The following is a 25,671-nucleotide window of genomic DNA, read 5'->3' as shown; positions in this document are numbered from 1 at the left end:
AAAAAGCAAACAGTAATCAGTGTTGTAATGGAAAGCACTTCTTTCCCTGCCTGAGGTTTTCTTTTTAGAAAAGGAGCTCAATTATCTTATCTCTGGCTTTATTCCTTTCTCCGCACCTTTACTCTCTGCCACTGGAGAGGTACCCTGATTTACTGATTTATCTCACTGGTAGGGGAGGGATAACTGGCTATGCCCAGCTCAGCCTTAAACGGCTCGCTCTAGGAACAAGCTCAGTGCCCTCCTCTGTGTCTCTGGGCTCCAAGCAGGACCTCACCCTGAGAGGGGCAGAGCTGACTGTCCTGCTGCAGTGTGGCCTGTGCCTGGATGCGGAACCCAATTCCGAGGTTTGCCTCTCACACTAATGTGTCCTTGAACCTAACTTCAGTAGTAACAAATATGAGATTTTGAGTTTTATGTCTATTCTTTGGTTTTACTTCTCAGTTTTACTGAGGACCCAGGTGGGGAAGAGGTACATATTATTACAGCCCCCTTACCAGACTGTCAGATTTAGCAAATAAAAAGATAGCATGACCAGTTGAACTTGAATTTCAGACAAACAACAAATAATATTTTAGTATAAATATTGAGCCAGTATTTTATCTGGCTACCCTATCTCTTGGAAATGCCAAAAGTACTACTCAATCCCACTAACTCACAGTAGCAGTGGCCATAAACTGAAAAGATAATGTGACTCAGTTTGCCTGTGGAATCCTATAGCATATAATATGCAACCCAGATGTGAAAGGTCGAATGGGCTGAGTGTTCATATCACGGAGCCGCATGTACCATGATAGCTGAGCACCTTCACAAAAGCAAGTGTCGGAAAACAAACAATAGCAACAACAACAAAGTAAGTGTAGCACCACAGAATTTTGCTCCCACCTCACTGTAGTTGAGCTGGTTCTGCTTTGCCAGCATGATCTCCGGGGTATCAGGCATTATATGAATCTGAGTCTTGTCTTTGTCCCAGGCCTCTGTATATAAACGCTATCAAAGAAGATGTTGATAGAAAACCGTTTGAAATAGGAATTACAAAGTGTGACATTAAAACAGGATTATTATTGATCTAATTAAGGAAAATAAGCCAGACTTGAATATAAGGTATTGAGGTTTGAGTTTTAATGCTAATTATCAAGGTTAAGACTGGGAATAATAGAAATCATTTAGAGGCTTTTAAGTACGTAATTGAGGAGGTAAATGTGACCCCACACTTTCATGGATGATATAACTCCACTAGTCACTAAAGTATAACAGCATCTTTTGGCATCCTGAGAAAGCCTGGGGCGGCCGGAGCTCACCTTGTTCATGGTGAGGGCGTTGTTCTTTGCCAGCACCTGCTCCAGGGAGTCAGTCACGCTGGTGAACTTCAGCTTGTCTGGAGGCTGGCGGTAGATGTTGTCACTCAGGATCTCCCCAGCTCTCTTGCACTTCACCACATCCAGAGACCCGATGGGGACCCAGCCAACGCCTCTCAGCCACTGGAGATCTGATTTATAAATGTTCTGGTGAGATAAACACAAAAGCAAGTATTACTAAGGCTGTGATGACGCTTGATTTCAAGAAGAAAAGAAAAAGACTGGAAAACTTGGATAGGCAAACTCCGTGTCTGTGTCTTTTAAAACATGAAGGCCAGTTGGATGTAGCTTCATGTGTTATGTTTTCTCTAAAAGAAAAGTAAGGCACAATGAATGAGGGGTGAGGAGGAAAAGCTTTATTCTTTCTGAGAGCTTTATCTAATCCTAGACCATTATCTATGTATTACTACAGTTATTTTCAACTTTTTTTGTTTTTAAATCTCATGGCACACATAAACTAATTACTAAAATTCTATGGCACACCAAAAAATATGTTATATTTTTTGCTGATCTGAAAGAAAAGGTATCATTTTGAGTCATTCACACTGGACAGCTATTTTTGTGTTGGTCGTCATATTTTAATTTGACAATCTAAGGGAAAAAAGGTCAGTGCCTGTGATTAAATAGTCAGGTATTGCATGTTTTAAAAACTCTTGGGGCCCACTGGTTGAAAATCACTGTATTACTATCGCGAGCGCGGTCACCAGCAGCATGTACTGGGCCTCAGTACTCACGTCGCTCTGGATTTCATAGGCCTGCCGAGCGTGGATGACGTCGTTCTGGTCGGGCAGGCACGTCCACTGGTGCAGGTAGTTCTTGTAGTCCACGTCACTGACCAAGGTCTGGCACTTCTTGGCCAGGACCACTCCCAGCATGTCCACCGGGCTGGTGTACTTGGTCTTCCACTTCTCAAAGTCCTTCTTGTACTCCCTGTCACTCTGGATCTTGGCCACATGCATGGACCACATCATCTTGGGGTCATCTTTGATGTCCCGGGCTCCAATGTGGTGGCCAAGCTGCTTGCGGTAACCATCTTTGTATTTGTACTGAGATGAAAATGTACAAATCAGGTTTTTATTGTAAACCTTAGAGGCCCCAAGTCTGTACAAAATCATCTTGCTTACATTTCAGTTGTAAGTTGTAATAAACACTAACTCAAACCAGTATCCTGACCTTTACCCTAGGAGTTTATAGAGGGAGTTAAATAGATGTAAATCACTATAACTGTAGTGTGTGCCTCAAATCACTTATAGCCTGGTAATAAGAAATAATTCTGGAGGCAGGAAGTGCACACAGTAGGGAGAGGTTACTTGTGGAGTTGGGGGAAAGGCCATTCATACCTTGGAGAAATGGATTTTATGTGCTGAAAGCATGTCAGAAAAGAGATGCACTTGGTGACATGGTATGTTTAATAAGTAATGACATGACTGTCTGATTCCTGCAAGGGCTACCTGCAGTAGCAACAGAGGAGAATTTATTATTTCATAATGGATCCATGCATTCATTGATGGTAGCAGATGTTTGCCATCGCTTTGAAAACTAATTATTCTGTAAAGTTGTAGCCACCCTACTGGGTAGAGCATGCTCCTAACAAAGTCAGGGTTCCACATGTGTCAGCAATGTTTGTATTATTCTATGTGCAATGGCTTTCTCCTGGGATCTGCGGCAGTGATTTGAAGTACATGCTAGAATTAAGGGAAGCTGAGAAAGTGTAGGTGAGTCACCAGGAGGCAAAACGGTACAGTGGAAGGGATGAGGTGGTCTGGAGCTTCAACTCCATCACCCACCAGGAGTCTGATTTTAGACAAGTTTCTTAAGCAACCCACAAAATGGGGATAATGACAATATTTAGTAGGGTTTGTCACCCTAGGGTAATTATGATGCATGGAAAATAATAAATAAAAAGCTCTTAGCTCAGAGTTATCAGTACGCTTGGTTATTATTATTTCATTATTTATTTTTATTGGCATAAATCCATTTGTAGGGGAAGTCCAACATACATAGACTAAAGTGAGTGACTAACATGATTTTCCAATAAAAAGGGCAGGGTGTTATCATATTCCTGAATATTGGGCCTTGATTTTTAGAGCAGGGGTCTGTGCCTCAAGAATTCCCTGCGGCACTGGGAAAGGATGATGGTTTTATTCTGGGAGATATGAGGTACAGAGCCAGGAGCTACTGTTAAGGGTGCAAGCTTGAGCTAGTAACAACTGCTGGTTCTGATCAACTGCCTTCTTTTCATAAGCCTGTGAGAGTGAATTGTAATGCAAGTGTCATATGTATTTTTTTAAATATTGTATATTAAAATGTTACATAAAGCCAAGCCCTGATTCCTACTGAGAGAACTTATGTTTTTGAGTTACACTTTTTTAAGCACTGTGATAATTTTTATATAAGCATCTCCAAGCTTGCAGCTACACTCAAACCATTTCCACAAGAATGGATCTTTCCCTCTTCTTAACGGACCAGTTTTAGCTGAAGATACTGCGTCCTAAAGGTTACAAACTCCTTTTATGAACATCACATGTTTCATTTCCCTTAAAATTAGGTTTTTAAAAACCCCCACAAAATACATAAGGATATATTTTGAAAAGGTCAGTAAAGTTCTTTGTACAGATTTAGTTCAGTAAAAATGTCACTTCTGAAGGATCAGATACTTGGAATAAAATAGACAACTCACATCACTGGCAATGTCCCTGGAGGCCTTGGCTGCTACGATCGGGATGGCGTCACTTCGCAAATCATAGCCTTTCTTCTTGGCTTCTTCGTTGGCGAGTTTATACAGACTCTATAAATTTGGGCAAAAAATCAGATGTTGACATTCATATCCAAAAGCTGATGTGGGACTGAAATATTCCCTGTTCTACACATGTAGGAGCCTATAATAACCTTACTTTCGAGAGTTCTAAGCCTTCTGCATTTTTAGTTTTTGGTAACAAGAGCTAATTATGTAAGCACTAAAATTATAGTTTACACACCTCCAAAATAAAATGACTTAAGATGGTGGCTAACTTACATAAATTCTCTAAATTATATTCTGCGGAAGAGTAATATACTGTTGATTTATGCTATCAAAGAAACACTATTTTCTTTGCTGATGGCACAGAGAAATAACTAATACATCCTCAGACAGAATCTTAGGGTCACAAACATCTCCATAGTCTTAAACAAATGGGCTCCATCTAAGAAGAAGAAATTGCAGAGAGATAAATGTCAGTCTCTGCGCTGAGATTTAAGTGGCCAAACGTGTAAATGCAGGTTAGAGGAAACCTGGTTAAGCCCATGTAAGATGTCTTAGGGTTTTGGTTGATCCCAAGTTCCATGTGCACCAACAGGGGCACAGCTGCCAGCGTGCCCTGAAACACGCGATGCAGAGACAGAGGTCAAATAGCCAAAAGAGGAAATAAGACATCAACTGTATTCTACACTGATCGTTCCTCACATGCAGAATTCTGATTGGTTCTGAGGGTCACGTTCTAACAGGGATGTCAGGTGAGGAATGCCCAGGAACTTGGGGTGTTTGGATTAGAAGAGAACCTGGGAGGAGGTGGCAAGGGAGGCACCATAGTTGCTATCGCCCGCTCCATGGAGTTGGCACAGATTGGTTCTGCATAGCCTCAGAGGACTATGTGGGTCTGCAGAGAGAAATCTTTGAGTCAATACATCAGAAGCACCTTCTAATGGAATTTTCCAGAACAAACGGGTTGATGTTCTCAGCCTAAACACCTGTGCTTCTGCAATGGGGCACATGGCCCTATACTCACAGAAAGTGAAAAGGAAATGGGCTTGCTAATATGTACACTGACAGTTCCTCTCTCTGCCTCTCTCTCTTTCTCTGTGTTATTTGGTAGTACTACTGTGATTTTTGCCTTTGACTTAATCTTAAACATTAAAAACCTTAAATTTCGACCCTAAACTATAATTTAGGAAAAATATATCATATAGGGAAATATATATTTAGCACAACTATGGAGCAAAAGGAGGAAATAAATGTGTAGTTGGTCTATTGCTAATTTCCTAACTTAAAAAAATTAATAAAAGGAAAAGGTCTAATTAATCTTACGGTTACTACTTAAATTATTAGTTCTTATAATTTGTACTTCCTAAAAGATAATTCTTGTTACTTGAAGTTTAATGTTTAGGATGGTGATTGAGGAATGCAAGAGTTGGTGTGTACACGGGGCAGAAAGAGGTTCTTTATAAAGCTGTCCTTTAGTATTACATCCCCGTGGAATAGGTTAACTAAAGTAAGAAACAGCAGGCAAGTGTTACAGGATCAGCATCTGCTCCCACCTCGCTGTAGTTGATTTTGTTCATTCTTGCCAACGTAATTTCCGGGGTGTCTGGCATGATGTGGATCTGGGTCTTGTCTTTGTCCCAGGCTTCTGTGTATAAACGCTATCAAAGAAAATATATAATGTCATCAGGAAAAATATTCAGTTTATAATTAGTAGGAATTGCAGGACCACAAGAACTTTATAAATAAAAATAACAAAAGGGTATGCATTTTTTACATTATGTATTTTATACACATTTCTTCAAGTAAAATAATTAGTTCATAGTAGACTAGATATTTCTGATAATCTGAATGTATGTTAACTAAAGGAAATCTTTTATGCAAAGATGATTTTCCATAAAAATATGCCATTTTATCAAAACCATAAAACAATTACTAAAGTATCTATTATAAATAACATATCAAATTGATACAGATAGATGGATGGATAGATAGATGATAAATAGATAGATAGATAGATAGATAGATAGATAGATAGATAGATAGATAGATAGATAGATAATAGATAGATAGATAGATGATAGATGGATGGATGGATAGATAGATAGATAGATAGATAGATAGATAGATAGATAGATAGATAATAGATAGATGGATGGATAGATAGATGATAAATGGATGGATAGATAGATGATAGATGGATGGATAGATAGATGATAGATGGATGGATAGATAGATAGATGATAGATGGATGGATAGATAGATGATAGATAGATAGATAGATAGATAGATAGATGATAGATAGATAGATAGATAGATAGATAGATAGATAGATAGATAGATAGATAATAGATGGATGGATAGATAGATGATAAATGGATGGATAGATAGATGATAGATGGATGGATAGATAGATGATAGATGGATGGATAGATAGATAGATGATAGATGGATGGATAGATAGACGATAGATAGATAGATGATAGATAGATGATAGATAGATAGATAGATAGATAGATAGATAGATAGATAGATAGGTGATAGATAGATAGATAGATAGATAGATAGATAGATAGATAGATAGATGATAGATAGGTAGATAGATGATAGATAGATAGATAGATAGATAGATAGATAGATAGATAGATAGATAGATGATAGATAGATAATAGATAGATAGATAGATAGATAGATAGATAGATAGATAGATAGATAGATAGATAATAGATAGATGGATGGATAGATAGATGATAGATGTCTTTTGTTGCTCAGTGCTCTCTTCCTTTCTTTTCTTGACTATGCTTCTTTCTCTTTGATTCAGCTTTGGGGGTCCTACCTTGATTCCCTGAATTTTGAAGCCTCACCTTGTTCATGGTGATGGCATTATTCTTGGCCAACACTTGTTCCAGCGAATCTGTCACACTAGTAAATCTAAATTTGTCTGGAGGCTGGCGATAGATTTTATCACTCAAAATTTCAGTTGCCTTTTTGCATTTTTCCACATCCAAAGAGCCAATAGGAACCCAGCCGATGCCTCTCATCCACTGGAGATCTGACTTGTACATATTCTGTTGACACAAATAGTTAATAAATATTTACCTTCGTTGGGGAAAACATTCATCTAAAGGATATGAAGCTAAGTGAGAGCAATCTTGACAATACAGTTTGGTGGACAGGCAGGGTATCAGACAGTATTTCTTTTTGGTCTGGAGGGTGGGACAATTAACACAAGGAAAAAAGAAATGGTTTCCTCACTTCGCAAGGGCTGGTGATTTGGTGCCACCTTCTCCAGGGGGTGTGAATTCACTGATTTCCCACCTTTACATGTTACTATAATCCTCAGTACTCACGTCGCTCTGGATTTCATAGGCCTGCCGAGCGTGGATGACGTCGTTCTGGTCGGGCAGGCACGTCCACTGGTGCAGGTAGTTCTTGTAGTCCACGTCACTGACCAAGGTCTGGCACTTCTTGGCCAGCACCACCCCCAGCATGTCCACGGGGCTGGTGTACCTAGTCTTTGACTTCTCAAAGTCCTTCTTGTACTCCCTGTCACTCTGGATCTTGGCCACATGCATGGACCACATCATCTTGGGGTCGTCTTTGATGTTCCGGGCTCCAATGTGGTGGCCGAGCTGCTTCCGATAGCCTTCTTTGTACTTGTACTAGAAGAAGAAAAATGCTGACAGTCACCTATTTTAACATTTAGTAAAAAGCAATTACTAAGGCCAAATTTTTCTATTTATTTAAAAAAAATAATGATTTGACCCTAAATATATAAATATGTATCTTATAAACCATTTAGAAAATAAAGCATATATATGTATACAAAAAAAAGAAGACACATTATTCTTCCATTCAGTGATAACCACTGAAAAAACTGCTTTTTGTGGGAGGGGGTGTTGTACGTGTGTATGTGAGAGAGAGAGAATAAAATTAAAATAAGAATCATACTGTATATGGGTTTGTGCCTACTTTTTTCAATTATTCATATGAGCATTTCTCTGCATCATTATTCTATGTAAACATGAATTTTAATGGTAGTAGAATTCCATTATATTGGTATATATTAACACTTTTAACCCTTCTATGGTTATTGAACATTTATTTTTAAGTTATGATGGTTACTTCCCATATTTTGGAAATAAATAAATATATTGTTGAGCAAATTTATGTTTTAAAGAAAATAAATATCCATAGCCAATCACTAGATGCAGAGGCAAACATATGGTCCATATGGATGGTTGGACTTTGGATAGAATAATGTGTCCCATTCATTCAGCCCTTGTAGGTTCATTGGTTCACAGGGCGTGGTTGGATATTGAAGGAATCCTACAATGAGCTTGGTTGTATATAAGAATACATCATGTGGAAAAGTCAAAAGGATGTCTGAACTACAGTCAAGTATCCAATGCTTTTGTTCAGCAGGAAATAGACAATATTTTGAAACACATGTTGCTGTGAACTCAGCCATAAGTAGGAATTAGACTTTGTGTTGAGAATTTCATTACCATTATTTTAAACTATTTACTGAGAAAAAAACCTGACAGCAAGAACTTTAACTTCATAGATTAATAGCTCTACCATATGTCCAGGAGAAGGAAAGACATCTTTGAACCAAAGCGAAGGCGAAGAACTTTTCAGGTGCACTTACTTCACTTGCAATGTCTCTGGAGGCCTTGGCCGCCTTGATGGGAATGGCATCTAGCCGCATATCATAGCCTTTCCTCTTGGCTTCTTCTAGGCCAAGTTTATATAGTTTCTGAAATAGAAACAAGTCATCATAAGTTTGATTTATAAAGGGCAGTGTAATGAAAATATATCATGTACCATAAATATATTGCTTACCTCACTGTAATTTATTTTGTTTTGTTTAGCTAGTAAAACTTCAGGGGTGTCTGGCATAATGTGGACACTGGTTTTATCTTTATCCCAAGCTTCTGTATAGAGGCGCTAAAAGCAAACAAAAAATACATGACTAATACAGACCTGAAAGGAATAGACACATAAAAATAATCTGGTTCTTCATAAGAGTAAGGAGAGCCTTCTCTGTGAATTGGTATTTGTGACACCTTCAGGTCCAGATGTCTCATGTCAGTAAGAAGCACCACACTCACTTAAAAGCCACTTTAATACAAAGCAAAAGGATTGACTATGATTTTTCTTTTATAGAAACAGATTTCAGTATTTACACACACACACACACACACACGCACACACACATGCACACACACACACACAATTAATACTCTTCCCAACTAAAGAAAGAACTTACATGGTTCATGGTAATAGCGTTGTTTTTTGCCAGAACCATTGGGATGGAGTCCATAAGGCTGGTAAACTTTAATTTATCTGGGTGTTGACGGTAAGCATGGTCACTCAAAATCTGCATAGCTCTCTTGTTCTTCTCATCCTCAAGAGAACCGCTAGGTAACCAGCCAATGCCTTTTAGCCACTGAAGGTCGGCCTTGTACAAATTCTGAAATTGAAAGTGACAAATCACTAAACATAAGCATAATAATATGTCCCTAAAAAACAAAATAGTATAGCATAGCATAGCATAATATAAAATATAATAATAATATAATAATATAATATAATATAATATAATATAATATAATATAATATAATATAATATAATATAATATAATATAAATATAATATAGATTTCAATGCTTGACTTCATGAGAAATTTTAAATTTTTGGTATGTCTTGTGAATCAACAAGATATTCAGATTAGAAGCAATATTTTGAAAAACATTTTAAATAGCAGCATGTAGAGAAAGACCCAGCTCTTCTGGGTCAACAATGTAGAGGCCTCTATCATAGTAGTGGGGGGTTTTCTGGCTCTTTCTTTGTGGAATAATGTTTGGGTGACTGGATAGAGCATGAGTATTAGTTTATGGAAGTAGAGTTCAATTGTATAAACTCAACTCCCCTCACTTTGGGGGAACTTTGATACTTAGGAAAGCATACATGGTGTTTTGTTGGCCAAGGAAAATCTTAGACTCACATCACTCTGGAGGTCATAGGCCTGCCGAGCATGAATGACGTCGTTCTGGTCGGGCAGGCACGTCCACTGGTGCAGGTAGTTCTTGTAGTCGGCATCACTGACTAAGGCCTGGCACTTCTTGGCCAGGACCACTCCCAGCATGTCTACGGGGCTGGTGTACTTGGTCTTCGACTTCTCAAAGTCCTTCTTGTACTCCCTGTCACTCTGGATCTTGGCCACATGCATGGACCACATCATCTTGGGGTCATCTTTGATATTCCGGGCTCCAATGTGGTGGCCAAGCTGCTTGCGAAAGCCTTCCTTGTACTTGTACTAAAGGGGGAAAAAAAGTCCCATTCCTTTAGAGATTAACTTATATTACCATCTTTGTGGCAAATTACAAAGCACATTAACTCCAAATATTTCACTAAGCCTAAAGGGCCACAGATAGAAGTTTTTTTGATAGGAAGGATTAAAGGCTAAATCCAGCTCAAATTTCATACATAATAAATGCATCCTTGAGCTTCGCCTCATCCCACACTACATTTCGAATCATTTCACTCTGTTTTAATGTTACTCCTTGGAAGATTTTGTTCAATTTAAAATGAAATTGAGACTGCTCGGAAATGATAAATTTCAATCAAATCAATACAAAAAAGATAAAGCCTTACTTCGCTGGCAATTTCTCGAGATGCTTTTGCTGCTTTGATTGATATGGCATCAAGGGGAAGATCGTAGCCTTTTTTCTTCAGCTCCTCATAACCCATTCGATAGAGTTTCTGTAAAGAGACGAAGATCACTTTGGGAAATAAACAACTCCAGCCTAATGAATCCAATGTGCTAAATATTGTAAGAGTCCATGAGAATAGTATCTGTGTTCTAGAATACTCAAATGTAATTGGAAATTATGCCCATTGATTGCTAATGATCCTGTTTTAAACTTCAAAGCTCTTCAATTACCTAGATCAACAAAATTAAATGTCATCTCTTTTCAAATGCTTATGAGAAAGAAGCAGAAGTAAATTGATAGAGAAATGAAATGAAATAGTATTTAGGTGCTGTTTTCCAATGAACTTAGAGTGTTTCATTGGCAGTTTTTGTTATAAAAGAGCAATGCCTTTTCATCTAACAGCTCTAGTGGGGAAAAGTCATGCCTGATGAGCTGTCTATTTTGTGTAGCTAAAGCATTGTGATATAGTCTAGTTCGCAGTAGAAGGTCATCCGAAGTTGGATTACATCTGTAGGTATGAAACAAAGTCCCTCATAATGTTTTAAATGTAAGATTTTTTTTTGAGAAAAATTTAAATATTGAATTTTAAAAGCTTAAGTGAAATGATTTGTTTCTTCAGATTTGTTACATAATTACATAATTGAGAATGTAATTTAATACACTTTATCCAGGAACCAGATTGTTTAAAATGACTATTGATCTTGGATTTGTGTTTACATATACATATATATTTTCTTTGTGGCATTATTTTAATACATTACTTAATATTAAAGTCTTTCTATTAGAGTTTTTTAATATTTAGTTTTTATGTCTATAAATTTCAGGAGATTATGCTATGATGACAATAAAAATGAAATTCTTATGCTGTGATGACAATAAAAATAAAAATGAAATTCTCTTCTGCATGAGTTTTTTATGCTCATTCATTTGAAATTTCATTGAATTTTGTGTGTGTCAGGCACTGTACCAGTAAAGCCTGCAGATCCAAGAGGAACTGCCTCTTCCTCCAAAGAGCTCCTATCCACTTGGGGAAAGTGATATAAACCATTACATTATGACGATAGGTAATAATGAACCACAGGGAACAGATAGCACCCCCCCACCTCTGCCTGAGATGGAGAGTGCCAATTATCTTCAAGCTAAAACCCACTAAATGAGGAATCTAAGTCACATGTAGTTAATTAATGAAAATAATCCAGGCATTCAAAATAACTTCCAAATCAATGTACTGCCTTGGAACCAATTACAGCACACGCTGAACTGGAAACTCACGTCACTTGTGTTGATTAAGTTTGCTTTAGCCAGAATAATGTCAGGTGTATCCGGCATGATGTGGACTTGAGTCTTGTCTTTGTCCCAAGCTTCTCGATAAAGTCTCTAAAATGAGAAATAGGAGTTTTTCAGGGGTGTCATTAGATTAGTGAATGACATAGTTAACTTCAAACAGGATTACTGAATTCACGTGAATAAACCTTATGATTGGTGGCATAAGCAGATAGCACAAGCAGAAAATAGCTCCAGTATTTCTTGATTTATCTAGGACATAACTGCCTTTCATTATAGAGATTATGGATTACCTTTTCCAGTGACAGGTAACCCCACCTATAAGAAATCAACCCAAGTAATGGCAGCCTTTGCCGAGATCATCAAATGGAGCAGCAATTCTCCATCTGTTGGACTGTAAGAGTCTCCCTCGGTGTTTAATTGGGAGATGGCCCTTGTTTTCTGAAAAGACGACATAGCCACAGTACGTCTAGAAATTAGGGAGTCTCATTTCCTATATGGTTTATTATCTATAGTTATACCTCATAATTATTTGGGGGGAATTAGGATTCCCAAAAGGATTTCATATGAGAAATCAAAAATTCTTGTATGTCCCAGAGCCATCCTGTCTTTCTTAACAGAAGATGAAGGGATCCAAACAAAAATCTCACTGATTTACTAAAACTAGGATGTTAACATTGTCACAGAATCTTTCCACAAGATACTTATTAATTACAAAGAATAAAATAGTAATGACTGGCAAAACTTGGAGACACCATTTTAAACAAGTGATCAAAGTTAAAACGATCAGGAATGGGACAAACTGATATTATGTATCTCCTGGTATAATGTATGTAGGACACAACATACGTTATCCTGCAAAAATACAAAACCTGAATCTAATCATGAGGAAATGTTATACAAACCCAAACAGAAGGAGATTCATAAAATAACCGGCCTGTGCTCTTCGTAAGTGTCAAGGACTTGGAAGACAAATAGTGAGGAATGAATCCAGATTCAAGAAGACTAAAGACATGACAAATGAATTCAATGTGTGACCTTTAACTGGGTACTGGATCAGAAAATTTTTATAATTTTGTCTAAAGAACATTAGGCTTGGCTCACTGGTTGAGTGTCGACCCCATGGACCAGGAGATTGAGATTCAATAGGGCACATGCCCAGGTTGCAGGCTCAATCCCCAGTAGGAGGTGTGTAGGAGGCAACCGATCAATATTCTTTCTCATCATTGCTCTTTCTATCTCTCTCTCCCTCTCCCTTCCTCTCTTTGAAATCAATAAAAACATAATTTAAAAACAGAACATTAGTGGTAAAATTCAATAAATTCTGTAGACTAGTATTGTTTCACATTAATTTCCTGATTTTGATCATTGCACCGTGGTTATGTTCTTGTGGAATGTTCTTGTTTTCAGAAAATACACAATGAAGTATCTAGGCATAGAGTGGCATCATGAAAGAAAGAAGAGAGAGGAGGAGAGAGAGAGAGAAAAAAGCAAATATGGCAAAAAGTTATCTGGAGAATCTGGGCAAAGATTAGATAGACAGACAGACAGACAGATAGATGATAGATAGATGAAATAGATGATAGATAGATGAAATAGATGATAGATGGTAGATAGATAGATAGATAGATAGATAGATAGATAGATATAGATAGATGATGATAGATAGATAGATAGATAGATAGATGATAGATAGATAGATGATAGACATATAAATCATTTTTGCAACTTTTCTGTATGACTGATATTATTTCTATATAAAAATTTTAAGTCTCATTGGTTCCTTGCACTTGTCAATTTCCCTTTGAGGCATGCAGTGTGGGGTGTGTGGGGCTGGCACTTTTCTCCTTCCCGAGCATGCTCACTACAGTCCATATAACCCAGAGAAGCTGATTAAGACCTTCAGGGCAAAAACAAAGCAAGGCTCGTGAATTTCCGTATGCATTTATCGTGGTTCTGCGCTAACTGTTCTGATTAAGATCAGAGTTTCTCAACCTGCACTGTTAGTGTTGTATATTGGATGATTCTTTGTAGGGGTGGGGGTGCAGGGGCCGTCCGGTACATTTTGGGATGTTTGCAACATATATGACTTCTATCCACTAGATGTCAGTAGCATGCCACCCTCAAATTGTCACAACCGAAAAGGTCTTAAGTGTTACCAAAAGCTCCTGTGGGACAAAATTATCCCTGGTTGAGAACCATTAAGCTGCACCATTTGTTTAATGGTATGTGTCATTTTTACCCTGTGGCAAACAGAGAAAATGCTAATATTTGTTTATACTGAGATAGATGTGTTGGCCTATTCAAAAGGAGAGACAGTAGGCTCAAGGACCTCGGGGCCCTTGTCCTGAGACCTGAGGAGATTAGTATCCCAGCATTTCTGTAACCAGGATACACTGTTGGCGATTCTGCCCTGAGGCATTGATGTTGATAAATTTTATGGCCCAGGGTTTTTCTCTTGGCCACCTCACTATCTCAGAGCTTTGTAAACAGGTCTGTTTCATGGAGAAAAAAGAAACTTGGATTCCAAAGGGGGAAATAATTTTGCATAAATTTGTTGCTTTATTAGCCAGCTGGTTGGATTCAAATTTCCATTATCAAAAAATGAAAACCAAACTTAAATATTCATAATAAAGCTGACATGTCAGCATTTACTATAAGTTTTGAATACCAAAATTGCAAGAAATCTATGAGAGGTGGATTGGGACTAGAGGAGCTACAGTTTATCAAATGTTTACTATGAGTTGATTATGAGCTTATATATATTATGTGAAAACTAATATGTATGACATATGTAAAATATATAATATATTATATATATATTTAGATCCTTCTAAGACCCAAACGGTTATTATTATATATTGATTTAAACTTTCTTACTAGTTTCAGAATCTCAGTGATTCAACTTATTGTAATTTTCAGGGTTATGCTTCTAACCAAGCAATGATGATTACTCTTTCCCTTTTCTACTCTGCATAGAATTACTCTATACTGCTATCTTTCATTTATCTTATTCAATAAGTACTTATTGAGCACCTAGTATGTGCCAGATACTGGAGAAGGAGGCTGAAGATGGGATGGGTATATATATACATACATGTATATGTGTGTGTGTATGCATGTGTGTCTCTTGATTCTACTAAACAAAATGCATTATAATCATTTGGAAGCAAATAAACTCTTTATAACATTTCCATTGTACCTGTGTAAGGTACTCAGCATAGCTCCCTCTCCTACACTATACCTCAACAACATCATACAACAACAAAATCTGGGGTTTAAATGCACTCAAGTTCCAAAGAAAAAAGTATGTTCTATAGTTTTCTCACTATACTTTGGATAAACAAGCAAACAAGCTTTGGGGGACAAACATCAATACTAACCCATTTTTACATGATCCAATGTGGGGTAATTGATCATTCAAATGAAGCGATTAAATATAAGACATTATGTTGTGTTGTGCTCTGTTGCGTGATGTGATGCTGTGCTATTCTACTAATTTATTAAGCAAATTATATTGAGCACCTACCAAGTATCAGGCACTATAATTTATTTCATTTATTTCCAAAGAATTATACTCACATCACTCCTATTTTTGGCATTTGCCTTTGCCAGAACTACATCCATGCCATCAGGAACGCTGGTGAACTTGTTTTTGTCTGCAGGCTGACGATATTTCTTCTCACTGATGATTTCTGAAGCCCGCTTGTTCTTTTCTGCCTCCAAAGAACCCAGGGGACTCCATCCTATGCCTCTCAACCACTCAAGGTCAGACTTATACAGATTCTGTGAAAAAACAAAGTAAGCCGTCAAAATTCCACCCTCATCTGGACCCTGATCAAGTGATTCTGTGCATTACAAACACATGCACTTGATATATTCAGTAACAATTCCTCCTTCTAGGTCTGTGTCTCCACGACTAAATGGCTGCTCACGTGAGATGGAAAGTAATATAGAAACCACTGGATTTAACAGGAGCTGACCTCACTCTGCAGTTCATAAACTCTTTTAGCTTGAATGACGTCGTTCTGGTCGGGCAGGCACGTCCACTGGTGCAGGTAGTTCTTGTAGTCCACATCGCTGACCAAGGCCTGGCACTTCTTGGCCAGCACCACCCCCAGCATGTCCACGGGGCTGGTGTACTTGGTCTTCCACTTCTCAAAGTCCTTCTTGTACTCCCTGTCACTCTGCATTTTGGCTACGTTCATGGACAGCACAAGCTTTGGATCATCTTGCAGACTCCGGAATCCAATGTGGTGGCCAAGCTGCTTGCGGTAGCCTTGTTTATATTTAAACTGAAATCAGAGGAAGCGGTTCTTTTAGTAACGTGAACAGAGGTTAAATTAAGCTCAGTTTGCTTTGTTTCTATATTTGTTTTCAAAAATTGAGATGAGAGAAGGGATGTCTATGTTAACTTAGTAAGAAATGTAAAAACTTAAGTAGAGGCTTCCAAAGAAATGTAATATAGTTGAGTGTCAAGAGAGGTTGTCGTGAGAAATTAATTCAAGATATTCTGGGATGTGCTAGCATTGTGTATGCTGACTTTAAGGTAGTGTCTGAGAAAGTGCTTGCCCTTATGAGGACAATGGGAAAGTATGGGTTGAATGGTAAAGTTTAGGAAGATTCAGGACTTGATGAACAGGTCTAATAGTGTAGATTAATTAATTAAGCACCAAGATTTTTAGTGACAGGCCATATGGTTATGTTATATAAACTTGCCCTGTTGAGGATTCATTTCTTGATGCACATATGGATAAAAACAGCTAAATATGTTAAATTAGAAAGAAAATTCTACATGATCCCAACATATTGCTAAGAACTACATAAATTTAAGAAAGTGAAAGTGAAATCCAGTATTTCAAATCAATTGGGAAAATTGCATCAGTACTGGATGACAATAACAACGATAATAGTGATAGTAATAACAGCATTTACACGATGCTAGATGCTCAGCACACATTACACCTCATGGAAGTAGGTTCTACTCTCTCGACACCCAGCTTCACAGTTATGTATATTAAAAATACTCAGGCCCGGCCAGGCGTGGCTCAGCGGTTGAGCGTTGACCTGGGACCCAGGCGATCGGGGTTCGATTCCAGCTCAGGGCACATGCCCGGGTTGCAGGCTCGCTTCCCGGTCTGGGGCGTGCAGGAGGCAGCCGATCAATGACTCTCTCATCGTTGATGTTTCTATCTCTCTCCCTCTCCTTTCCTCTCTCTGAAATCAATAAAGATATATTAAAAAAAAAAATACTCAGGAATTTAAGTTGACTAGAAGCTCTTTATGGGCAATCTGACAAAACTGCTTATAAAAAAGTAGCATCACACTTTCTGTAGAGACACAGAAAAGGCCAGTCAGAAGCTCACTTACTCCCGCCTGTCCTCCTATAACAGGAGAACAATACTAAGGTTTGAGGCAATCCTTAGAGGGTTTTTGAAAAAAATAGAGTAACTCACTAGTAGAATGATCAGAAGATTGAAGGAATTATAAAACTAAAATCAAAGGGGAGTAAGTATGAAACTTGAAATGGTTGAAGAGATATCAGGTAGAAGAGGAAATAAGCTACCTTGTGGTGTTTCTAAAACACAGAACTAGAGCTGATTAGTAACATAGTTAAGTTCCATATAATTGTATAATAACAATTTGAGATGATCCAACAAGGAAATGGACACAAAAATTCTCATATTTTGTAAGTATTCACAGACCGGATTACCACATGTTGGAGATGGAGAGAGGGTAGGGCATTGATTGGGTAGATTGGATTAAACAACCTTTAAGTTATCTTCTAACGCTAAATTTATGATTTTAATTTATTATTTATAAAAATAGCTTTCATTTTCTTAAATTTTATAGATTCAAGAACCATTTGAAACTGAGAGGAGATACTATCTCTACAATGGTCAGAAAGTTCACTTATAGTTAAATTAATTTTGGGTAAGATTTTAAAAGTTTCTAGTTAATAGGCTCACATGGAAAGAAAACAGGTACTATCAAATGCTCTGCTGTTAGAAAATTATTGACACTATTTCTTCATTTCCTAAACTATCTTTGCCTTATGGAGAGCACATAACATAAGTGAAAATGAGTCTATGTTCTGGGGAACATGCAATCATCATTATTGCAGCTATTGCTCTAGTTTCATTGCCACGTGGATTCTTTTTAATGAGGTATTGACTTTCAAGCCAGAAAGCAGGTAATAATACATTACCTAATTAGTTTTCCAACACTTCTGGAGTGCCACAGATTAACTGAATTAGGGAGAATCTTCCCTTATATTCTTAGAATTTATTTTTAGAGTCTGTCTTTAGAAAGTCTTTCTCTCCAAACCAATTTCTTGTTTTGTTTTGTTTTGTTTTAAAGATTTCAGTGAAGAGGTTGTGCTTCCCTATGAAAGTCTGGTAATTTATTCTCTATAGCCAAGATCTTCATGATTTTTTTGTGGTTAATTCTTGTGATTAACAAAATGAGGCATTAAGCTACCTGATTCAGATAAAAATATATCCTTAGAGAAGTCAAAGTAATACTTACATCACTAACGATGTCTCTTGAAGCTTTGGCCAACTGTACAGAAATTGCATCAACTGGGAGATCATAGCCTTTCTTCAAAGCCTCTTCCCATCCAAGTTTATAGAGTTTCTGAAAATTAAAGGAATGATTTAGTATTGTTCAGTGTATATTAAAACCTCAACCATTATTGAACAAAAATTTACCTAGAGAATAGAGATCTAGGTAAATCTAACATCACCTACCTTATCTCTAAAGACAGAGATAAAAACAAAAATGCTGTTTAATAGAGGACTGACTAAACATCACATGATCTGGCTTCAATTTTTTGGCTCTGAGACACACCTCCTCCCCAGGTACAACTGAGTATCATATTTTCTGTTCAGACACTATATGGGCATATCAGATATAACAGATAATTTCCCCATGCTATGTACTCATATTCTGAACACAGGTGTTAAAATAATTGATAATAAAAAGTCAGGTAACAAAATATTAATTATCTATGATAAAAGTAATAGATGATGAAATGCCTTTTATAAGGTACACTAAATGAGTTAAACTTTCTGAGTCAAATTCATTGAATGATGCATGTGTGTGAAAGCTGGATAATAATAAAAACAGCTGAAGGTCACATGCTTACCACGTGCCAGGCACTGTGCTGTGAGCCTTACACGGACTTTCTCATTCGGTCCTCACAGCAATTCAAGGTCATAGCCACTTTTAGGGTCCCAATTTTAGGGATGAGGAAACTGAGGTTTAGACCCAATATTACACAATTTATAAATGGTAAAACCAAAATTCACACCAGGTCTGTTTGATATTTATTTTCTTTCAACAATTATTTATTGATTGCATACTCTCTGCCAAACACAATGAGTACTGAGAACAACAAAGCAGGCACAGTGCCCGCCTCCACGGAGCCTGCGGTCATAGCTGAATCTTGCTTTTAACCGCACTTTGCAGCATCCCTAGGCCAGCCAGTTGGAGCCGTTAATTTCCAGTACTTTAGCACTTACATAAATTGTTTACCATTACATAACTTCATAAGTTTAATTAGTTTTGAGCTCAACTTTTATGAACTTTACCTGACTGTACATTGATTGATTCTGCTTGGCTTGCAAAATATCTGGTGTATCAGGCATCAAATGAATCTTGGTTTTGTCTTTGTTCCAATCAACGGTGTATAAGTGCTAGAAAGTTTAAAAAAAAAAGCATTTGAAATTTGAATAACTTTTTAGAACACATCAGAAAGGAAAAAAAATGTAGCAAGGTATTTGAATGCACACAACTTGAATTAGATTAAATTAATTTTGTAACTAGAGTAGCATATAATTCAGAGAAGATATCAAAACCAAACTCAGATATTAAAATATAACCTTTTCAATGTTTTCTGTCTTCTAGGATAGGTCAGAATACTTCAGATATAGTAATTTTAAAAATATTTTCTAACTCAATTAGAAGGGCAGCAGAAATAAAAATAAGAGGTAGGCAGCAGAAGACAATGGAACCGGGGCGTGCCCTGGAACTGCTTGCCAGGACCCCATGTCCCAAACAAGACCCAGCGGCTGTAGCCCGCCTCGCTGGGAACTGCGGAGGACGGCTGTTGTCTACCTTGTTCATGGTGTGCGCATTCTGCTTGGCGAGAACCATGTCCATGGAGTCGGTCAGCTTCTTAAACTGGAAAGTGCTCGGGTGCTGGCGATATTTCTGGTCACTGGCATACTCAGTTGCTTTCTTGGCCTTCTCCACCTCTAGGGAACCAGCTGGACTCCAGCCAAGCCCTTTGTACCATTCGTTGTAGTCCTGCTTATATTCATTCTATAAAGACAAGAGGCAAGTCTATTTTACCTTACCAGTTTAGACACAAAAGCGTGGCACAGAGACTGCGATCTCCCTCCCCATCCTAGCCATCCATCACCCAGAAAGAAGACAGCCTTACATCACTCTGTATGTGATTCATATTCTTGCTCAGCTGGATGTTCATGGCATCTGGAAGGAGAATGTACTTGTGAATCAGGTGCTTATAGTTGGTGTTGGTGATGTTGGCTTGGGCCTCCTTGGCGGCCGTGACACTGAGCATGTTGGCGGGGGTGTGGTAGCTGGTTTTCGTCTTCTCATAGTTTTTCTTGTACTCCCGGTCAGATTGCATCTTAGCCACTTGCATGGAATGGACTAGTTTCGGATCATCCTCAAGACTGCGGAAACCAACCATTTTTCCCCTCGACTTTTCATAATTATATTTGTATTTATACTGTGAACAAAATTTGAATATTTATTAGAGCAATTCCTTTAACTAGAAATCATTTCAGTGCCAGCATTTCATGACAAATAACACTTGTATAGGACTCTACAGTTTACAAAACACATTTTTCACATTTGTTTGTATAACTTGATACAACTCGACCTTGTCGGGTAGATAGCAAAGTTACTTTTACTGCCCCCATTTTATAGGTGAGTAAGCTGACAGCCAGAGGTGAGGGACTTGCAAGGTCACTAAGGATTAGAATCCAGATCTTGTGATGATGCACCACACTGACTTCCACACATCCTCTGCTGTTAGTGTTAATGGGGCTTCTAGTTGATAAGAAGAGTATAGCAAATGAGAGAAAAGGCAGATGTGCTAAGCAGCTTAATGCGTCCATGAGAAGTCAGTCAGTCTTTTACTGATGAGAATAGGTTCAGTTATGAGATACAGAGTATAAATTTAGAGAAGCTTCATATTTGTGGAGCTCCTCTTCTTTTAAGACTGTTCATACTGGTCGAATGGGGGAAACATTTTACTATTTATCACCCAATTTTCCTCTAGAGAAGGGAGAACCTGATACATGGATACCTTCTACCCCTATCTCTTGTGGGTTTGAGTGTGCAAGTTAGGACGTAGGAGCTGGAAGAACCAAAGTCCTCCAGCATAACAGAGGGAGAAGAACTTGGAGTTCTTAGGGCAATGTGGGAGTGTGATGGGGTGGATCGGCAGGGAAGGAAAGATGAACAGAGAGAGAGGAGGAGAGAGAAGTAGGACTGGGAGATGGCGAAGGAAATAATGCTCTAAAATGTCTCCTCCCACTACCCCCAAATCATTAAATACTCACTGTGAGTGGATTTATTGGGGGAACAACCAAATGAAAGAACTGGGTTTCATGAAGCTTATGTGATGGCAGCGGTGTGCTGGCACACCCGCTCTCTAGGGGGAAAGCCCTAAGTTGCAGTGTTTGTCAATTTCTCTGGTGTAAATACTCCCAACGTGGTTGATGTCAAGCTACCAACAGTTTAAGAACTGGTTTGCACAATTCCCTATTATTTAATAATCAGCTGTCCTGAGTGCAAAGGATCAGCACTCCCAGCACACCACTTTGCGAGACATCCTGCCAGGAAGACAGATCCTGAGAGGCAAGAACAATATGAGTCTTTGGATTTCTACAGACCATAGCCTTGGTGATGGAGTTCAAGGTAAATTCACCTAGATCTTATGAGTCAGGACATAATGGGGCTAGCATTCTGGTTTTTTTCCGAAATACCAGAGAAAACAAAAGAGTAAAGCAAAGAAGCATTCACAGAACAGAATGAGGCTACTGTTAGCAGGCACACACACCCCCTCCCACCAAATTTTACCCACTCAGTTTTTCCAGAACTGAGCTGTTATTATTTTGGTTGATTAGAACCCTGCCCCCTGGCCAGGGGACTGCTCTCCTTCAGACTTACATCACTTGCAATATCTCTAGAGGCCTTGGCAGCTTTGATAGAAATTGCGTCAGTTCTGAGATCGTAGCCTTTCTTTTTAGACTCTTCCATGGAAAGTTTGTAAAGTTTCTGTAAAGAGAGGCAAGAGAAATGGTTTTCTTCTGAATAGGACAGCCTGGATTTATTTCAAAAGAGTAAACTAGCATTGTTTTTATTTTTGAACAGAATGTTTCCCTGGTGGATCAATGGCTGAATGTTCTCACAAATAACAATTGTGTTTGGGGAAAAAAATCAATTATAAACTCAAACATATCTTCAAGAAACCACCAGAAAAAGCAAAAGTTCTCCATCTCTATTCGGTTATAAATATGCTTTTTTAAAAAGGTGAAAACCCAGTAGATTCTTAATGATGAGTTTTTATCAAGTAAGAGTCAAGCAAGGGGAGACTACAAAATAGCCACGTTCTTACATCAAAAAAAGTTTCACTGATTTGCAGTTGACACTTTTATTTATATAATTGTGTGAACTCTACAATCCAAAAAGAAGTCAGCAATCCCAAATCCTTATATAATTCAAACAAAGAAAAGAAAAAGACAACTGGCAGGATTAGATTTCCTAGCAACTATGGTTATGATGAGAAAGGAAGTGAAGTAAAACATCTCTGAATTTTCTAGCATTAAGCGTTGCACAGTTCTTGTTATGAGGCTTGCCCCAATTTCTTCAAAATGTACAGCTCCCCTTTTCAGTTAACTTTTCCCAGACCCCTTCTTTAGGACCGTCTCAAAGGCTTGGTGGATGGACTCTCTAAGAATGAAGCCCTAGGATTCTCACTTCCTTTTTGTATTCTCCTGGCCACAAGTGCCTCTCTTCTTGCCGAGTATCTTAGTTTGAGAAGGAGGGCCTGGCCCTAAAACAAAATGCACCTGCCCTTCAAATTCCTAATTGCTGGGCCCAAGTCCCATTGAGAGGCCAACTCCAGCTGTTAGCAAAGCAAGATAGAGAAAGATGTTCATTTTTGGATTCCCACTCTTACTTTCAAAACATTTATTCTCATCATTAAGACATAATTAATTAGTTAATTCATTTTTACTGGTTCAAATAGGCAGGAAAGAAAGATGACAGCAGGGGGAATTACACTTACATCACTCATGTTAATTGCGTTTGCCTTCGCCAGAACAATCTGGGGGATATCAGGCATGAGGTGGACTTTGGTCTTGTCAGCCTCCCATGCTTGTTTGTAGAGGTGCTAGAAAGTAAAAACAAACAAACAAACAAAAGCTCAGTGGAAGTTAGAATCTTAAAAGGAGCCTCGCTTAGCACATACATGTCACTGTACATAAATATCAATATTTTATGTATTTTTATTAGCTAGGTCTTATTTTTATAAAATTTAAATGAAAAGGTACTCATTCAAACAAGACAATGTAGAAGATGTAAGATAGAAGGTAAAATGTCCTGTCTTCTTATTTGACAGCCTGGAGATCGCATCTCCACCCTAAAATTTTCTAGTCATGTTAAAGCCCACATACAGTACTTTTTAAATATAAATGAGGTCATATAATACATAACATTCTACATCTTGCTTTATTACTTAATACTATAAGTTAGACATCTTTTAACCTTCTTAAAGTAATTTGCTTTAAATTTTTAAAGAGCTTGCTATTTCATGAGGAGGTATAATCCAATTGATTTAACCAATTCTCTACTGACAGACATCAGATTTGTTGTTTTCAGTCTTCTTCTACAAGTCATGGCTCCATGATCTTTATGGTGGATTTAGAACACGTTTCCTCAACTATTCGCAGACAGCTTCCAGTTGTCAGCTGCTGCAGGGTTTGTTGCCTCACTCAAGAGCAGGCCCTTCCCTGGTGGGCACATCCAGTGACTCATCAGAGTTTGGGTACGAATGGCCAGGCCAACACAGGACATGTCTGGCAGGCTGTGTACACTCGAGGGCCTGCCTTAGAGTCAGACTCTTTTTTCTGCCCAGTTCTCCCTCTCACTGGTACCAAATCCTAAAAATGCCTCCTACTCCAAATTCCATCTCAGCATCTCTTTTTGGAGACTCTAACGTACAAAAATGTTATCGTGGATACATATGTATGTATATTTTTGCACATATATAAGGATTTCCGTAGGGTATTGGGCATGTAAATATTTATTTTTAACAAATATTAACAATATGTTGATTAGAGGTTTACAGTAACATGAACTCCCTTGCAAATACTCTATATAACAATTTTTTTAATATTTGCAATCTGATAGGTAAAAAATGCTCTCTCTTTGTTTTTGCCAAGTTTAACGAGAAAACAAAAACAAAACTTCTAGAGCCTTCTTCTAAACCAGGGGTCAGTAAACTTTTCCTGTAGAGGGCCAGATAAATATTTCAGGTTTCGTGGATCAGAGATCTCTGTCATTAATTACTCAACTCTGCTGTTGTAATTCAAAAGCAGCCACAGGCAATATGTACAATTGTAATTAATTTAAATTGCCACATGTAGTGGCAATAATATAAGACAGCACAATCCTAGTGGAAAGAGCAATAGTTAGTCATCAGAGTCTGCTTCTAGCCCAGACCCAGTAGTTAACCTGCTGTGTGTCTTGAGGGGATGTGCCTTGCCTCTCTGGGCCTTGATTTTCTCAACACTGCAATGAGAGGATTCAACTTGATCACCAAGCTATCTCTCAGTATTAACATTTGCTGGTTCTATGATTCTAATCTTGGCATTATTATTCTGAAATGGCAATCATTAATAATGAAGAAAAAAAGTGGAAGTTTTAATATTTTAAAAATAAAGTTACACTTGTGATAGTTTAAATTCTAATTGTCAAAAGGGGCACTGAGAGTCATGCCTTGTCTTTTAGGGCAAGTTCTTTTAAAGGAGGCTGGTCTTCTTGACAAATCTGTGTTCTCAGAAGACTCCAGGGGATTTGCTCAGAGACAGCTTAATACAGTGCTGTCTTCGGGACCATCATTTTCTCAACTGCTTAATGTTACAGTCCAAATAATTTTCCCTTTTTTTCCAATCAACAGCATTTCAAGTTGTGATCCACATAATATAGTCAATGCTGCTGCATTTTATTACTTGTAACTTAAAAACAGATGTCCAAGGTTGATGTACTTGTTGGTCCTGATATCAACTTATAGCTAAGAAATATAAAAATACACTGAGGCTTTTCTAAAGGCTAGAATAATTAGTAATCCAAGGAACTACTGGTGGAGGAAGATTGCTCTCAGGCTTGCCCAGGGAAGGTCCTGGCTCGGAATGCTGCCATAGCCACATGATCTAGGAGTCTGCTTTGATCCCATCAAAGCAGCTCGGAAGCTGGGAGGGGTGCAACACCCAACTGTTATCAGGCAGATAGTCTTCTGATTCAATCTTGTGAACTT

General features: G+C 38.0%; 1 protein-coding gene across 1 annotated transcript in view; it reads right to left on the bottom strand.

The window, feature by feature from the left end:
• NEB (nebulin) overlaps positions 1-25,671 on the bottom strand; it is a 183,065-nt gene that overhangs the window by 101,614 nt on the left and 55,780 nt on the right. Inside the window, exons 39-59 of the mRNA XM_087819858.1 lie at positions 23,422-23,526; positions 22,302-22,409; positions 20,542-20,853; positions 20,214-20,420; positions 19,688-19,792; positions 18,624-18,731; positions 16,079-16,390; positions 15,678-15,881; positions 12,084-12,188; positions 10,753-10,860; positions 10,103-10,414; positions 9,365-9,568; positions 8,938-9,042; positions 8,744-8,851; positions 7,443-7,754; positions 6,957-7,160; positions 5,649-5,753; positions 4,036-4,143; positions 2,090-2,401; positions 1,299-1,502; positions 883-987 (exon numbers count right to left, since the gene is read on the bottom strand). Coding sequence (XP_087675984.1) covers positions 883-987; positions 1,299-1,502; positions 2,090-2,401; positions 4,036-4,143; positions 5,649-5,753; positions 6,957-7,160; positions 7,443-7,754; positions 8,744-8,851; positions 8,938-9,042; positions 9,365-9,568; positions 10,103-10,414; positions 10,753-10,860; positions 12,084-12,188; positions 15,678-15,881; positions 16,079-16,390; positions 18,624-18,731; positions 19,688-19,792; positions 20,214-20,420; positions 20,542-20,853; positions 22,302-22,409; positions 23,422-23,526 — 3,753 coding nt within the window. The remainder of the gene's footprint in view (positions 1-882; positions 988-1,298; positions 1,503-2,089; positions 2,402-4,035; positions 4,144-5,648; positions 5,754-6,956; positions 7,161-7,442; positions 7,755-8,743; positions 8,852-8,937; positions 9,043-9,364; positions 9,569-10,102; positions 10,415-10,752; positions 10,861-12,083; positions 12,189-15,677; positions 15,882-16,078; positions 16,391-18,623; positions 18,732-19,687; positions 19,793-20,213; positions 20,421-20,541; positions 20,854-22,301; positions 22,410-23,421; positions 23,527-25,671) is intronic.

This window comes from Miniopterus natalensis, chromosome 8 (genome assembly GCF_054644295.1).
Source record: "Miniopterus natalensis isolate mMinNat1 chromosome 8, mMinNat1.hap1, whole genome shotgun sequence".
In the NCBI taxonomy this organism is placed as follows: Eukaryota; Metazoa; Chordata; class Mammalia; order Chiroptera; family Miniopteridae; genus Miniopterus; species Miniopterus natalensis.
The sequence above is the reverse complement of the archived record's forward strand: the minus strand, read 5'-3'. Positions and strand labels throughout refer to the sequence as shown.